The sequence below is a fragment of the Miscanthus floridulus genome, chromosome 3 (assembly GCF_019320115.1).
Source record: "Miscanthus floridulus cultivar M001 chromosome 3, ASM1932011v1, whole genome shotgun sequence".
NCBI classification, from domain to species: domain Eukaryota; kingdom Viridiplantae; phylum Streptophyta; class Magnoliopsida; order Poales; family Poaceae; genus Miscanthus; species Miscanthus floridulus.
The window spans coordinates 125,321,031-125,337,235 of NC_089582.1; the positions used below are offsets into that span (position 1 = coordinate 125,321,031).

The 16,205-nt window shown below is 46.1% G+C and overlaps 1 protein-coding gene across 1 annotated transcript; it reads right to left on the reverse strand.

Annotated features, from left to right (window-relative positions):
- Window positions 1-12,851: 12,851 nt before the first annotated feature.
- Window positions 12,852-14,783, reverse strand: LOC136546804 (UDP-glycosyltransferase 88B1-like). Its single transcript, XM_066538774.1, has one exon. The coding sequence runs from the start codon at window positions 14,532-14,534 to the stop codon at window positions 13,065-13,067; it is 1,470 nt and encodes a 489-aa protein (XP_066394871.1). The 5' UTR covers window positions 14,535-14,783; the 3' UTR covers window positions 12,852-13,064.
- Between the last annotated feature and the right edge of the window lie 1,422 nt (window positions 14,784-16,205).

Below are 16,205 nucleotides of genomic sequence, written 5' to 3' on the forward strand. Positions count from 1 at the left end.
TCGTAAAATTTTGGCACATCGCACACTCACTTTCTGTATGCTAAGCGATTTCTTACGCAACGTAAGTTAGTGTATCTACAGAAAACTGATTAGATAAACCAGTGCCGTTATCCTAGATAGAACATATTGCTAAGGCTTATACTTATTTAGATAATTTTATCGCATCCTACTTTTTGCAAAACTTTTGCTGCTCAAATTTTTAAGTTTTTTAAAAGAGTGATGAAACTCGTAAACTATTATTGGCTCTGGTACCAACTGTGACAGAACCGTCCAAAATAACACACTTACGGAGGCGCTTGTCTTCCACCGGACACTAAGCTGTCCGAAAGCAACCTACAGCAGGCGGTATCTGTCGGGCACACCCGAAGGGAGAACCTAAAAGATCCACAGTTTTTCCCATGGATTCAATAATGAGAACAAATTACAATACTTAATACATTTCATACATCCAGAGTTCTTAGAAATTCATTATTACATTGCCAAATGTCAGAGTGTGGAATATTAAACAACGGAATTAAAAATAAACATATAGCGATAAAGAATAAGGATCCGTCTGTGCCCACCAGAAGAATCCTCCACACAACAGTACTCTTCAAGCATTACCTGCAACAGGGGGTAAATAAACTATGAGTACACAATGTACTCGTAAGACTTATCCGACTAGTGGGAATATATTTCCTGACTCTAAGGAATATGATAAGCTTTATGGTTTGCTAGTTTCCTTTTTGCAGAAAGCCATACTAATAGTGAGTCCTTATTGATGGTATTATTAATAGCCGTATTGATTTATTATCTATCCATTCTATGTAAGCACCTGTTCTACTTTCAAGCAAGAGTTGAGCAATCAGTTCCATTTCATCACCTTCCATCTTTCAGTTCTTACTACGATGCTAAATCATATACAAGCCGTATCGGATCGCCCGGCGATTCGCGAATCAATTCCCCCAGCTGGGTACCCCGAAAACACATGACCCGCTTGTACCCCAGGCACAAGCAGGACCAACTCATCACCCTCCTATCCTAGGATCCAGGTCCCCATCTAAACTTGGACTCCAAGCCCTCGCTTCTAAGTCCTAGACTTAGTGCGGTGCAAGGACCTCCATCATCTCCGCCTCTAATCAGTCAGTCTAGAAAGAGCTAGAACCCACGACAAGAGAGCAACAAGTCTTTTCTGTGCCTATACCCAAGTATGTGCTCGGGATAATAAGTCTATGACTTGTCTAGAGCCTTATGCAACGGTCGATCCTTAACCGACACAGGCAGGGAAAAAGTGTAACTAGGCTATGCCCTGTTGGCCGTAGGACACAACCTCTTACACCCACCAGTACCCAAACCACATCCCTGCCCGATCACCATTTTTCCTTTCCACCATTTTATCATGAGTGAGCATAATTATCACCTATTGTGAGTAACGGCAGGTTACTCACGCTACTGAAATCCTGAGCATAGCAGCTACTCGACCTGTACTAGTAAGACTCATAGGTAGATATACTTATGCATGTAGTTTTCATAAAATCCCTGAAACATAAATGCACAACATATATATTCAGTGATTAGTAAAAATATGGGTTATGCACTGGGGCTTGCCTTGGGCAGGCGGTGGGTCAGCAAAGTCAGCACCAAAAGTCTCTGGGGCTCCCTCCTGCATGAGGATCTCCTGCTCATATTCCTCAATGACCTCTTCATAATCATGTTCGTCCACGGGTACGAACTCTACCAACTCGTGATCTACATGCATGAAATGATGATGCAACACTTAGTAATATGGCAACAATAGCTCTTAAAATGAAAATACATCTATCAAGTTACTAAGCTAGTCCTACCGACTAAGGTGCTAAGTTACCTACTATTACCACTAACAAGTATGAAGCATGACATATGTTATCATAGCAACTAAGGGTATTCTTACTCTTAATATCGATTTACTCTATATATAATAAAACAAGTAGTACTAGCTATTCTATCTATCAACCTACTCTAGGGTTACAAAAATTACAGTAAGCATATAATAATCTCATGAGTCTATTGTAAAAATTTCATGGCTAAAGCTTTCACCGGTTTGCCACAAAAATTCCTATAAATATTAAGCTAACTAATATTAAGCTTTCCAATTTGAATTTATGAACCAATCATTGTAACATCTAACTGTGAACCAACTATACCAACAGATAGATATTATTTTTGTGAACCTAACAATTTTTGTTTCACCATTTTTGGATGCCCACAACATTTACTATTATTTTTCAAAGTTCAGTTCAAAACTATATTGAATAACTCTTTAATAATTCATTGAAAAATGAAAATCGAATTCCTCCTCGTGCAGCCCGCTACCGAACAGCGTGGCCCACACCCACACACGCTCAGCACTCCAGGGCGATTCACGCGCGCGGCCCACCAGCGCGACCGAGGCCCAACGCGGGGAGACCCACGCGCGCGCTGGCTCTTTTGCAAAAGAGCCCCCATTCTCTATCCTATTCACAAAGCTCACTCGAACACTATTTCACTAAGTCACGGCGTTTGCATCTAGCACCCTTCCCTTAATCCATTTTCTATTTCTCAAGGTCCCTGGTCGGAGCTAACGGTGGTCGCGGCCTGTTCGGCCAAACATCGGCGAGCACGAACCTCTCTAGCACCAACCAACACCACCATGACACTCTACGTGCAACGCGCAAATGATCGAGGTAACAAATGCCATGAATGGTGTAGCACGAAGGCGTGGCCATGCACCGCGGCGGGGTCTGGCCGCGGCAACATAGACACCGGTGAATTTACCTAACTCAACGCCTCTACCGCTACCCGATATCCATCTACCGACTACGAGCAACAAGGTAGAAGCCCTATTTATAGCAGATCGCCGTGGGGAAAACGTCCCGCATTACCTCACTGGAGCACAAGAGCTCGTCGGGTCAACTCCACTCGTAAGCTAACAAACAGGTCTAGTTGGGTGCACGGTGAATTGGAAAGAGGTGAACTACACACGGCCAATTTGATGGACGACGGCGTTCGGCTTAATGGGGTAGACGGCAGGGAAAATCCAATTGAGGCCCCGACATCGTAGGCTGCAACAGCAGCAAGCTTGGCACGAAGCTAGGCTTCAACGCGACGTCCAGACGTGCGCACTTATGAAGATGGGCCAGGCTCTAAGGTTCGGTCGGGGCACAGCGCGGCCGTGGATGCAGTTCGACGCGACGACGATGGCGACGATGAGCAGAAGGCTCAGGCGGACGCGGCGGCGGGCAGAGTGGCCAGGCTCGCTAGACCCCTGCATGCACGTGTGCGTGCGGTTTGCGTGCCAGAGCTCGGTAACAGGTGTCCAAGACCAGCGGCGCGGAGCCGCACGCGCGGGCGTGCATGTGCGTCGGCGGCCGGCGCGGCAACGCCGAGTTCCGGCAGGGTGACCGTGACCAAAACGCTGGCACCGTTTAAAATGTGACTTGCACTCTTTTTAAAGCTGCTCAAAAACCCAACTCGAGGATCCAGTAGCTAAACTAACTATTTTACGTTCGAGATGGTGTATCAAGCTACTAAAACCAACCTTAAGACCATGCCACTGTTTAACCCGATTCCCCTATAAAAATTATCGAACTTAGCTCCGTCGAACCAATTTTCGACTTAAGAAACGACCAAGTTATTTGTTCGGATTCGCGTCACTTTCGATTTTTAAGCTACCAACTATGCTATCTGGCGAACCCCATTCCCGATCTCTAGTATTTCACCGACACCTACGAAGTTTGTACTACCAACTTTATCAAAGTTTCATCTATGCGTTCTATAGTATTCTCGTTCAATAAAAATTCATTTAGAACACTAAGTGATACAACGCGACGTAAAATGTAAGATTCGTTTTGTGTTTCCGATGAACGTTTCAAGTTCCGTATATTGCTTTGCACCCTATATTACACATATTTACATATAAGTATGATGCGTATGCAGTGTTTTAGCAAAAAGTTGTACAGTGTAACACCGAGGGTGTTACAAGGGCCCACACCCAGCCCGCTCCGGCTAGCTCGCCGGAGGCGGGAGGGAGGGGGCCGGCTGGATCCGCTCGGTGGCTCGGAGCTCTCAGGAAGGAGGAAGACGGGTTCGCTTTTTCCTCTGTGAGTGTTATCAAAGAGACTGTGTTCACTTGGCATGTTAATGTGTTGTGCGACACTACTAAGAGAAAGGCACAAGTGCCCTGTTCGTTTAGCTTATAAGTCGTATTTTTTTAGTCAACGAACAATATTTTCTCCCACAACAAATCAACCAATATTACTTTCAGTCATGGCTTATCAGCCATGCAAACAGGGCAAATGATTTTATCCAGATTAGCCCTAGCTATTATTACGGAGTATCATGCGGGTGCAGGACTTTTCTCTAGATGCTTCAGGGCTAAACGGTGAGAGGAGCAACGTTGAGATTCGTGTGGCAACGACGCATATATATTTTTTCCATGCAAAAAAATATATACGACGTTGTTGCATGTTAGTGTGTTGTGCCACACCGCTCCACGAAACGGTGAGAGGAGCAAGGCTTCATATGAGTGGGCCTAACTATTATCGTGTGAGTGCAGAACTTCCTTTAGATGTTTTAGGCTGCGTACATGTGTGTAAACCAGACGGTTGCCCTGTTCATTTGATTTATAAGCCGTCTTTTTTCAGCCAACGAACAATATTTTTCTTTCACAATAAATTAACCAACAGTATTTTCAGCCGTGACTTATCAGCCAAGCGAACAGAACAGGTGTCGCACAGCCTGATTCAAAGCCATAGGTGGGGTGGAGTGGACTAGTATTTTATCGTTTTATTATGTACTCCCATGTTCCGAAGAGAATTCAATTCTAAATTTTAGACAAGTTAAATTTTTTAAAATTTAAACAAATAAATAGAAAATATCAATATCTATATCTTTAATCAGGTTTATTATGAATATATTATATAATTATTTAATTGTACTTATTAGATATCATAAATATCAGTAATATTTTGATAGATTTGGTCCAATTTAAAATTATTTTTAAAGAAAATAGGAGGGACATCTTGCTTCTGAATTTCGTCCGCAACGTTTACATTATTACATAGTTTCAACGACATTGTTGATGAGCTAGAGAAACAGGAAATACAAAAAAAATGGATGACACAATTTATTATTAAATTTTCATTCATGAGAAGCAAACAGCTCCAACACAGTGGTCTCTAATTTTCTACTTGCTAACTGGAAAAAGTCATTTGTTTTCATCATCATGTTGCAACGGTGCCAAAAACTGCAGCCAGTATATTCCTTGAAAATAGCCCGATAAAAGATGCATATTTGCGATTTTTAAAGATTATATCATTATAACATTTGCAAATTGCCCAAAGCGGCTACCCCCAACTCCCTTACATATAGGATAGAAAGTCGGGAGGGGTTAACCCAGTAGCTATATATACTGTCCTCTAGATTGTCTTGCATGATGACAATCAAAGAAAAATCTTGATTTTTAGAGAAATTTTTAACTTCCAAGTCAACTTATGAGAGAAGAGTGTATTTTGATTTATCATGTGAAAGTACATAGAATGGACCATAAATTAACCATTGTTATGTAAGCTCCAAATAAACAGATCTCTCTCTTAGTTAAATTAATATGAGTGATCTTGGCTACTAAGTTTTTCCATTCATCGAGTTTATCCCCAACCAAAGCTCTCTAGAATGAAATATTCAGTGGTGTTGATTTTATAATATTGGTCACCGTATCATGCGGATGATTTGTAATATTATATATACACCGTGTGGAAATAAAGGTCTTTGAATGAGCGGTTGCCTACCCATGTATCTTCCTAAAATCTTATTTCTGATCCGTCATTAATTTTGAAGGGACCACAATCCAAAACTTAATCTTTTATTTTCACCAGACCCTTCTCGAAATTAGAGTCTTTGGTTTTGACATGGACTTGTGGGAGAGATTCTCAACTCAATAACTTGTTTCTAAGCAAGGTTTGACAAGTCCATCTTCATTAAGCAAATTTATAATCCAGTTGCTTAATAGACATTTATTTTGGACTTGAGGTCAATGATCTTAAGTCCTCCTTGGTCTTTAGGATGGCATAAGATGTCTCATTTTGCAAGGCAATACTTCTTTTTATCTTTGTTAGCTTGCAAAAAAAATCTAGATTTGAAATAATCTAGTTTTTTAAGAACACCTTTTGGTATTAAAAAAAGGACTCATGAATATGTGTATACTGCTAAGCACTAAATTTAGAAGGATTAATCTACCTCCATAAGTTAAATGTTCAGCAAGTCATTTTTTTGGAAGTAAGAATTGCATTGTTTTGGGATTGGAGTGAGTACTCATATAACTGGAAGTTCCTTTTTCTCTCTCCCGAAAATCTCTCTTAGCTAAATAAACTAGGAGCCAGAGCCACTGAAGTCAGTTTTCCTCTTTATAGGCTCAGGATCCTCAGAACATCTCGGATCTTTCTAAAATTTACTCTCTAAATCATTATTTGAGTAAAAATCACTTTTTTATATCTTTGTTCCTGTAAATTAGGAAGGATGTAAAAAGTCTCCTGGAGTTGTTCTCATGACACTATAACAATGAGCTAAAACTAGTTTTTTTTTACAACACGCTAAAACTAGTTGAAGCTCTGCCAAACAAGATTTATTTATTTCACAACTTTAAATTCATAAATTGGCTTAACTTCATTCCTGGAGCTAAGATGTTCCGCTATCTTGTATGAGCCGACCTCTCTCTCACTGGCTCACATCATACGCCTCACCATGCCAACAGCAAAGCACTTGACCTCCAGCCATCTTCTCCTTATCTTATCCACTACTACCGTGATGAATGATGATGCCTCCTCACGCTCATTGGCAGATCCACATAGGGCGCGAAGTAGTGAACTAGGTTACTCTTATATCTTGACAATTGCACATTTGCATTTGACCAATTAGGTTTCTTTTTGAGACTCTTATATTAATTCTCATAGGATGTACTAGTAAAAAAATCTTTAAATTCTGGAAAAGCTGATAAAATTTTGCCATCAATTCGGTACTACTAGTAATCCTGATTCATAAAAGAAATATTTTTTAGAGAGAATCTGGATCTGAAAATTTTCTAAAAGAATTTGGATCCATGCTAAATGCCTCAATGGACTTTTAGCTTGGAATTTTAGAGCTATGTTTAGAGTTAACTCAATTTTTAAAAAATTGATGGCACACTCGGCCTTTCGCTTCAGATGGCTTTAAGCCACAGGAGCTGTTAGCATAGTCACTACACCGAGAAAGAACAAAGTAAAAAGCTACAGGCTGCGTTTGGATCCACTAGGATTGCAGAACATAGCTTCTTAAAAGCCAGATTCCTATAAGCTGGATTATAAAAGAGCTGAAATGAGAGGTTGTTTGGATTCATAACTTCTAAAAGCTGGTTTATAGCACTATACAGAGTAAAATTACCAAAATACCCTTACTTTTTATTTTTTTTTAACTGTGCTGCTGTCTGGGGAAGGGTAGACTTGTCTTTTAACATCCAGAACTGCAAGAAGTTGGGTTTTATCAGCTCGCCAGATTGTAATAACTCTCGGTTTTATAAGCTAAGTAAAAGTTAGGTAGTTTGGATTCTCTGAAAGCGAGATTGTATAATCCACGTCAATCCAAACGGGCCCATAGCTGTAGCACCTACTTTAGTGCTACTGAACATTCCAAAAATGGTTCGAAAAGATATGATATTAGTGCAAACGGCGTAGTAGGTGGGTAGGGCAGTCAATTTGCTGTGGCACTAGGGATATGTGGGCTCAAAAATGGTCCGTGACAGTTTTGTGCTACACTGCTACCGCTCCTGCTGTGTGACAAGCTAGTCCACAACATCCAGCGGAGCAGGACAGCACGTGAAAAAAAATAGGGAGCTGCCTTGCCAGCGGTCGGCGCAGGGCAGCTGAGCAAAAGCTACTCCCTACGTCGCACAAGAAAGTCGTTATGTCGTAGGTACGGGTCAAACTTTCTTAATTTTAACTCGATTTGTAGAAAATACGTACAATATTTATATCTCTAAATAGGTTTATTATAAAAATAAATTTAAAGATTTATCTAATGATACTAATTATATATTATAAATATTAATATTATATATATATATATATATAATTGGTCAAAATTAAAAAAAAAACTTTTCAAGAAGCGAGAACGACTTTTATTTTAGGGACGGAGGGAGTACACATGAACGCAGGATGCAAGCACTGATAGCACAGTTCGTCCATGGTACATCGGCGGTTGACAGCTCAGCGCCAAACCGTACAAGTGCAAGGCACGGTATCAACATGTACCCCTCCGTCCCAAATACTTTTAGGATTCAAAATTTATCAGCGGGGGTATCCGTGTTCTGGGTGGTGTACCAGGGGAGAGCTAGCGGTGCTTGTCAACGGCAAGCATGCGAGGTGGTCCGAATTTTTTACTATTTGACATTTTTTCGAAAGTTTCTCTTAAATAGACTCCTGGCGGAAACAATTCCAGAAATGGACCCTTGGCTCGGCGCCACGGTCACTGGCGCTGAGGTCCTGGGCACGGGGAAATAGCCTGCCAGGGGCTCGGCGCCAGAGTGACTCGGCGCCGTAGATCTTGGCGCCGAGCTCGGCGCCATAGTGAATGGCGCCGAGACACCTGCATTTAACCCAGCCTGCACTTCTTCTCCGAGCGCTCTTCCTCTTATTTCTCCTCCTTCTCGGGTTTTTTTCTCGTCACTTCACCCTACCTCACAATCACCCTAAATTTTATATATCCATCTCACGGTAAAACTAGGGTGTTAGGTTAAATTTAGGGTGTTTGATGTGCTTGCTAACCATCGGCCTCACCAAACGTAAGCCTCCAAAATTCTAAGTTGCCGGTGATTGTGAGGTAAATTTAGGGACTTAGCCAAAATTCTAAGTTGCCAAAATTTAGGGACTTAGCCAAAATTTTATATATCCATCTCACGGTAAATTTAGGGACTTAGCCAAAATTCTAAGTTGCCGGTGATTGTAAGGTAGGGTGAAGTGGCGAGAAAAAAACCCGAGACGGAGGAGAAATAAGAGGAAGAACGCTCAGGGAAGAAGTGCAGGCTGGGTTAAATGCAGGTGGCTCGGCGCTAAGATCTACGGCGCCGAGCTCGGCGCCAGTCACTCTGGCGCCGAGCCCCTGGCAGGCCATTTTCCCGTGCCCAGGACCTCGGCGCCAGTGACCGTGGCGCCGAGCTCGGCGCCAGTCACTCTGGCGCCGAGCCAAGGGTCCATTTCTGGAATTGTTTCCGCCAGGGGTCTATTTGAGAGAAACTTTTGAAAAAAGGGCCAAATAGTAAAATGTTCGGGCGAGGTGGTAGCGGTGGCAGTGTCGGCGGTAATGAAGTGGGTGACGGCGGCGTTAAGGTGGATAATCAAGGAGAGGCCAGGGAGCAGTGGGAGGGGATAAGTATTGATGAAGGGAGAGCCAGACCTCCGGTGGGTGGGCTGGGCTGAAGGCGACACCCAGCTACGGAAGATGTCCTGGCCCGTGGAAGTAGATACCTGGGCCATGGTAGCCTTGAGGCTCATCATGGAGAGCAGCCCCCTGGAACATCATTCTTTTTGGGGCGGAGGGTGTATTTTTTCATGTCTTTTGTTCTCACAATAACCCTCTAATTAGTAGCTACTTAAATATAATTAGCGCTTTCTTGTTTACTCTCCTTCTGAGTTGATCACCATTAACACATTTTTTTTCCTTTTATATTATAACACAAAAAATTTATTTAGTTGTTATGTATACTTTGACTGTATATGTATTTTGTCATGTGTGATTGTTATCGGTTCGACGCCCCCTATGTTTAAATCTGGCTCCGCCACTTTATGTGGCACACCAAGTAATTAAGCAGCCAAGCCAAAGGAACAAAGCTTAAAAATGCAATGACAGTATGACACCCTTCCTTTCCTTATTACCTCTACTCTTCTATTCGCATCCTTGGTGTGTCCTCCTTGGACGGCACGAGCATGGGCGACGACGTGGTCCCGGCCGGGGACCGTCAACGATGCCCATTCGTGGCGCTGCTGGCAGCCGCGTTGATTGCTGCACCGCGCCTGCGCTTGCTGGCTGCTCGACTCCGTCACGGGGTTGCCGGCGGCGCCTGGAGTTTGCGCGTTAGCTACGGGAGATATGTGGTGGCCATGCTTGAGAATATACCACATGCTGATGCCAACTCTGCGCCGAGCGTGCCCAAAGAAGCAACTCGACGACATAAAACCTACGCAGAAAACGGCAAGAGCCGCATGGTTGACCATCTCCTTTTATCAACGGCGAAAGCCAGTGTCACCGACTTGGATCACCATATGGTGGTTTGGATAGATTGGACTCGTTTTCGTCGGACCAGCCGAGGCCAAATCCGCGGCCGCCGCCATCGGCACTGTCGCATTGTCTGAAGTTACGAATATACAACAAGGAGGAACAAGAAGATTTACATGGGCTTGAGAGGTCTAGCTCAACATCAGTCCGGCCCAACAACTCTTGGATTGGGCTTCGAAGCCCGCTTGGCTTTAGCTCCTCCTCCATCCTTGTCTGAATCGGAAGCCCCCGCTTTGCCTGATGAGTGATGACGCAGTCACTCCCGTGCTGCGTCAGGGACAGATACGGCGAGTCAGAAAAAGCGACGTGCGTATCTGGACAGGCTGAAGACGCATATGCAGTCCGGATCAGATTCTTGGCACGTTCCTTGGACCTTTCGAAGTACTAGTGTACGTTCTGACTGGCCTCTGGATCGATCGATTACTCGTTCAGCGCTCGTCGTGTTCGGCGAGATCGGAGGAGCCATGGCAGCCGACTGCGCGACGGTCCGGTGCGCCCAGGGCGGGTACATCACCTGCTACAACTACCCGGGGAAGCACCTGGACGGGTGCGCCTGCATCTGCGCGCTCAAGAACGCCGTCAACTGCGTGCTCCACGTCCTGCCCGGCTCCACTTACAATTCAACAAGTGCAGCAACAAGACGGAACAGTGGAATCAATCAATAATAATGCTTCAACCTGTACACGTTGTCGAATATTAATCGAGTTGAATAATGCTAGCTTTGGGTATGTGCCCCAAACTATGCGTTTATTTTGGGGTGAACGAAGCTGATCGATCGACATGATCGGATGCATGAACTCGTATCCACAAGTGGCTCAGCCCTCCAACGCGGCGGCCACCATCTCCCGTAGCTAACGCGTGGGCTGGCGGCGCGGCGGCGCCGCCAGCAACCACGTGACGGAGTCGGCAAGCGCTGGGACCGGGTGGCGGCTGCGGGCGGGGTGCAGCGGCAGGTGGGTGACGTGGCTGCGAGCTGAGGCGCGACGCATGGTGGACGGTCCCTGGGACCACGCCGTCGCTCACGTCCGCGCCGTCCGAGGAGAAGGACACGATCACACGAAGTATGCGAATGGAATAGGTAAAAAAGAAGGGGTCATTGCATTTTTAAGCTTTCCTCCTTCACGTTGGCTGCTCATGTTTGATCTATGCGCTAAACGAATAGGTATAGACCAACGGTAAAACACTTAAATAGTTTAAGGACAAAAATGCACTTTGAGAGTTGATAGCCTTGGAGGACACCTTAAAAGTTTATAGACCTACGGTGCACTTAACTCTTAATAACATTAGTCACTCCTAAATCCTTTGTCTCAAAGTTATTGGACAAGAATTCCTTCGTCTCCTTAATCACATGATGGCTGGTTGTAAAGATCAATAATATGCCATCAACATATAAACACAAGATCATATACCTTCACCTCCACCATAGCAATAATACACACATCTAGTAGCTTCAGGGGCGTTTGGTTGGTCGGATCCATTCCGATTCTTCCGAGAATCGGTTGGAATGGTGCTAAACAGGTGAAGAGCGTAACGTTTCACCTAAGGAACGTTTCATGCACCTATTGTGCTTGACTTTCTGAATTGGCCGAAGGGTGGTTTCGCACCGATTCTCTTCTGTTTCTCTTGCCTCCCATATGTGTTATTAGAATCTAGCCTACCAGCCAAACGATTTCACGGAGTGATTCAGATTCAACTCATGAGACGTTTCTCGAGATAATCTGGTTTGATCTGAAATATTTCTACAAGAATCTGAATCCCTACCAAACGCAACCTCATTCATGACAAAGCCAGTAAATGTTAAGGTTTCGTCGAACCTTTAATAACAGAGTAACGTTATGGGACAGTAATCGTAGAGTAACAGACATGAACTCTCACAGTGATTACTTCCGTAACTTCCGATCCATAGTCCCGTAACTGTCCGTTTGATGGCTCCATCCAACGCTTGAGTGGCAAATAAAATCCAACTCACCCCGCACCACACATGTCGGCCTAGCTTGACTGGGCTCACGGCTTGGTTCGGCGCACGTGTATGTGGCACGTCCTTCGTCTCTCTCAACTTCGTAACAGGTGCTCACACGATTCACCTATTTGAGTTGAATCAACATTATATTTAGACAAAATCCTATACAAAACTAAGACTTTATTGCACCTATCATTTAATGTGATTCTTAAAAAATATTAAATTTAATTAAATTAAAAATAGACCAAGCCCACTTATAATCAAAGATGGCGTCCGGACCACACGGATGAGGCGACAACCTTTTTTTGAGGTCAACTGGAGGGGCAAGGAGCCCCCAACTGGTCACACCACTCACCACCAGTGTCTAATGTCTGAGCCAAAAGCCCGAAAAGTATGCTCCCACTCTTGCTCTTCGTCTGCAGGGAGGATAAGGCGATAACAAGTTTCTGTTCTGAATGGAGTACGGCGTCACTGTCCATGTACCGCGTGCGACTGCTCTCGGTGTCGGTGATGAAATGATCGACAAAGGCTCAGACGCTCAGTGCTCTAATTACTTGAGCAATAATCGATGCAGTGACCACCGACACCGAGCGAGTAGACATGAAGATCATTACACAAGTAATAAAACCAGGAGTCCCACACTCTAGGGCGATAAGCTGTAGCTGCAAGTTGCAGTACTGTGCTCTGTGTGTGTGTGTGTGTGTGTGGACGGCTCGACGCCGGCAAGCTCAAACACGGGCGCCCCCTTCACCACGACGAAGCGGAGACCGTCGATATAGACGTGCGAACGTCTGGAGTCTGGACTCATTCAACTGAGCGGCGCCTTCGAATCAGCAGTTGTCGCCCTTGCACCCTTGCGAATCGCATCACGCAGCCTCTCCAGCGCCGCGTACGACGACCCGCCCTCCTCCACGGCCTTGCGGCACGCGGCCTTCATCTCCGCGGCCTTCTCCCGCGCCTTCCGCCCCTCCTCGCCGCCGCCCATCAGGGCCCTCACCGCGCGCTCCAGCTTCGCGGCCTCGACGAAGTTGTCACGCCTCCTGTCCACCTGCATGGCCACGGCGACGCCCATGACGGACACGAGCTCGAACGCGTTCAGGTGCTGCTCCGCGTACAGCGGCCACGGCGCCAGCGGCACGCCGTGCCACAGGCTCTCCATCGTCGAGTTCCACCCGCAGTGGGTCACGAAGCCGCCTACGGCCCGGTGGGCGAGCACCGCCTTCTGCGGCGCCCACCGAGGCCACACGAGCCCCCTGTCCTTGGTCCGCTCCAGGAACCCCGTGGGGAGGAGCTCGTCTAGGTCGGCGTCCGACGGGTGCCGCGAGCCGGCCGCGGGAGGCCCGCGCAGCGCCCACAGGAACCGGTGGCCGCTCCGCTCCAGCCCCGTGGCGACCTCGCGCGCCTTGGCGGCGTCGAACCAGCCCAGGCTCCCGAAGCAGAGGAACACCACCGACGCCCGCGGCTGCGCGTCGAGCCACCGGACGCACGCCTCGTCGTCGGACGCATTTTCCACACCGAGGTTCAGCACCGGGCCGATCGGGTACAGTGACGGCGCCGGTCGTCCCGGCACGCACCGGCCTTCGGCGATGGCGGAGAGAAGCCCCGGCTCGAGCTCGGTCACCGTGTTGACGATGATGCCGTCGGCGTCCATGAAACGTCTGCCGTGGTACACGAACCACGTGAAGTTGGGGCTGTCCTTGCGTCCCAGGAACCCGGGGATGCTTCCCGCGGGCACGGGCGGCAGGCCCGGGACGTCCACCGTGCCCTCGAACGTCTCGAAGTCGACGGCGACCGTCTCGTCGAGGGCCGGCAGCCTCAGCATGAGCGCGAGCAGCGCGGCGGTGGAGGTGAAGTAGACGTACGTCGGAACGGCGAGCTCAAGCGCCACGTCGAGCACGGTGGTGGCGAAGAAGTCGACCACGAGCACCGCGGCGCCGAGCTCCAGCGCCGCGGCCGCGACGTGCGGCTTGTAGAGCTCCATGTAGCGCGACTTGAACTCCTGCAGGTTGCCGGCGCAGTCCGCGGGGGGATCCACGGCCGGGAGGTGGTGGAAGCGGACGCCAATGCCGGACGCCGCGACGCGCCAGACGTGCGCGCCCACCTCGGACGCCGACTCTGGCGTCGGCGGCTGCACGACGAGGACGGTCACCGTGAACTCTCGGCCGAGGTTGTCGTCTCCGCCGGCGCCGTGGCCGAGCAGGCGCTTCCCGGCTTCGATGAGCGACATGAGGTGGCCGGAGCCGGGCTCAGGGAGTAGCAGCACGTTGAGGCTCGCCATTCCACCCTCCCGCCCTGACAAAGCTTTTGTGTTGCTGCGCTAGCTAACTGTACCTGTACGAGCTCCGCCTCCAATTGCGCGTTGTGGTTTAGTCTGGGACTCTGGACAAGCTCTATATACAAAATTTGTTGCTTGCAGGCCGGAGCGAGCGAGCACAGAGCAGAAGGGACACCATCTCAATAGTCTATTCTGGATCGAGGCCGGGGGACAAGGATTGGGCTGTCTCTGTAGAGTCTAGTGCGTGTGCGTTGACAGTCCGGTCCCTTTCGGTTGTTCCATTTATTATGTAATATATATAGTTTTATATTTTGGGGGCTACGGCCGGTGCCAAGTAAGCGCACGTGTAACCAAACTCTCGTTTTGCTCGTCTTCTTCTGAACACAACAACGCGCAACCCTCCTGCGTATGGAAGAAAAACTAGTACAATGCGCGCGCCACCGCGCGCGTGGGCGAAGAGGCCACGGCCGGTATAGATAGAAAATATATGTTTGGTTCATGGTTTGAAAATCAGGTAAACGTTGTAGCCAAGCGAGGTACAAACTTCAGTCAGGCATATGTTATGTGGTTAGATGGTAGACAAAAATGTACACTTCTGAAAGAGACCTGACAATGTGGTGATAATTTTTTTTATTAAAATAGGAACATGGTACATCAGCGAGGTACATACCGCTAGAGAGGAGTGAAAGTCACTATACCACACACTTTTTACAGCTACAAAAGTGCCGCTATAAGTCGTTATAGCGACCAAACATTGGTCAGTATAACTCTATACCAACAGATGTCTTTAGTCCATGTATATTGCATCGGTATAAATCTATACCGACCAATAGTTAGTTACTAATATTTATAGCGACCGATGTTCTGTTACTATTTATACCGACCAATGATTTGATGGCATATAACTTTTTACCGACCAACAATCCGATGCTATGAACTGACATGATTACATAATTAATTTAACATTGAGACTTTTCCCTGTGTGCCCTTATAAAAGATCGTAATTCCCTGTGTGCCCCTGAAAAAATTCAACGGTCTTCAGCGCCACTACTCCAATTTTTTCATGTCATCCATGCCACTTCCGTCAGTTTGGGCTCTAACGCCGTTAAACTGCAGGTGTGAAAAGACGAAAATGCCCTTAAGTTCAAATATGTTATTAATTTTTTTTGAGCATCTTAACGACTTCAAATGAAAAAACTCAAAACTAGAAAGTTGTAGATCTCGTCGAGATCTATAATTTTCATATAATTTTTTTTTCATTTAATTTCGCAAAAAAAATATGATTTGATATGATTAATATATCTTAGAAAAATTATATTATTTTTTTTGCGAAATTAAATGAAAAAAAAATTTATATGAAAATTATAGATCTCGACGAGATCTACAACTTTCTAGTTTTGAGTTTTTTCATTTGAAGTCGTTAAGATGCTCAAAAAAAATTAATAACATATTTGAACTTAAGGGCATTTTCGTCTTTTCACACTTGCAGTTTAACGGCGTTAGAGCCCAAACTGACGAAAGTGGCATGGATGACACGAAAAAGTTGAAGTAGTGGCGCTGAAGACCGCTGAATTTTTTCAGGGGCACACAGGGAATTACGATCTTTTATAAGGGCACACAGGGAAAAGTCTCTTTAACATTAACATGATATGATTATATAATTAATTTCACATC

Excerpts from the sequence above, each read along its gene's own strand:
- LOC136546804 (XM_066538774.1), bottom strand. The coding sequence starts at position 14,534 with ATGGCGAGCCTCAACGTGCTGCTACTCCCTGAGCCCGGCTCCGGCCAC.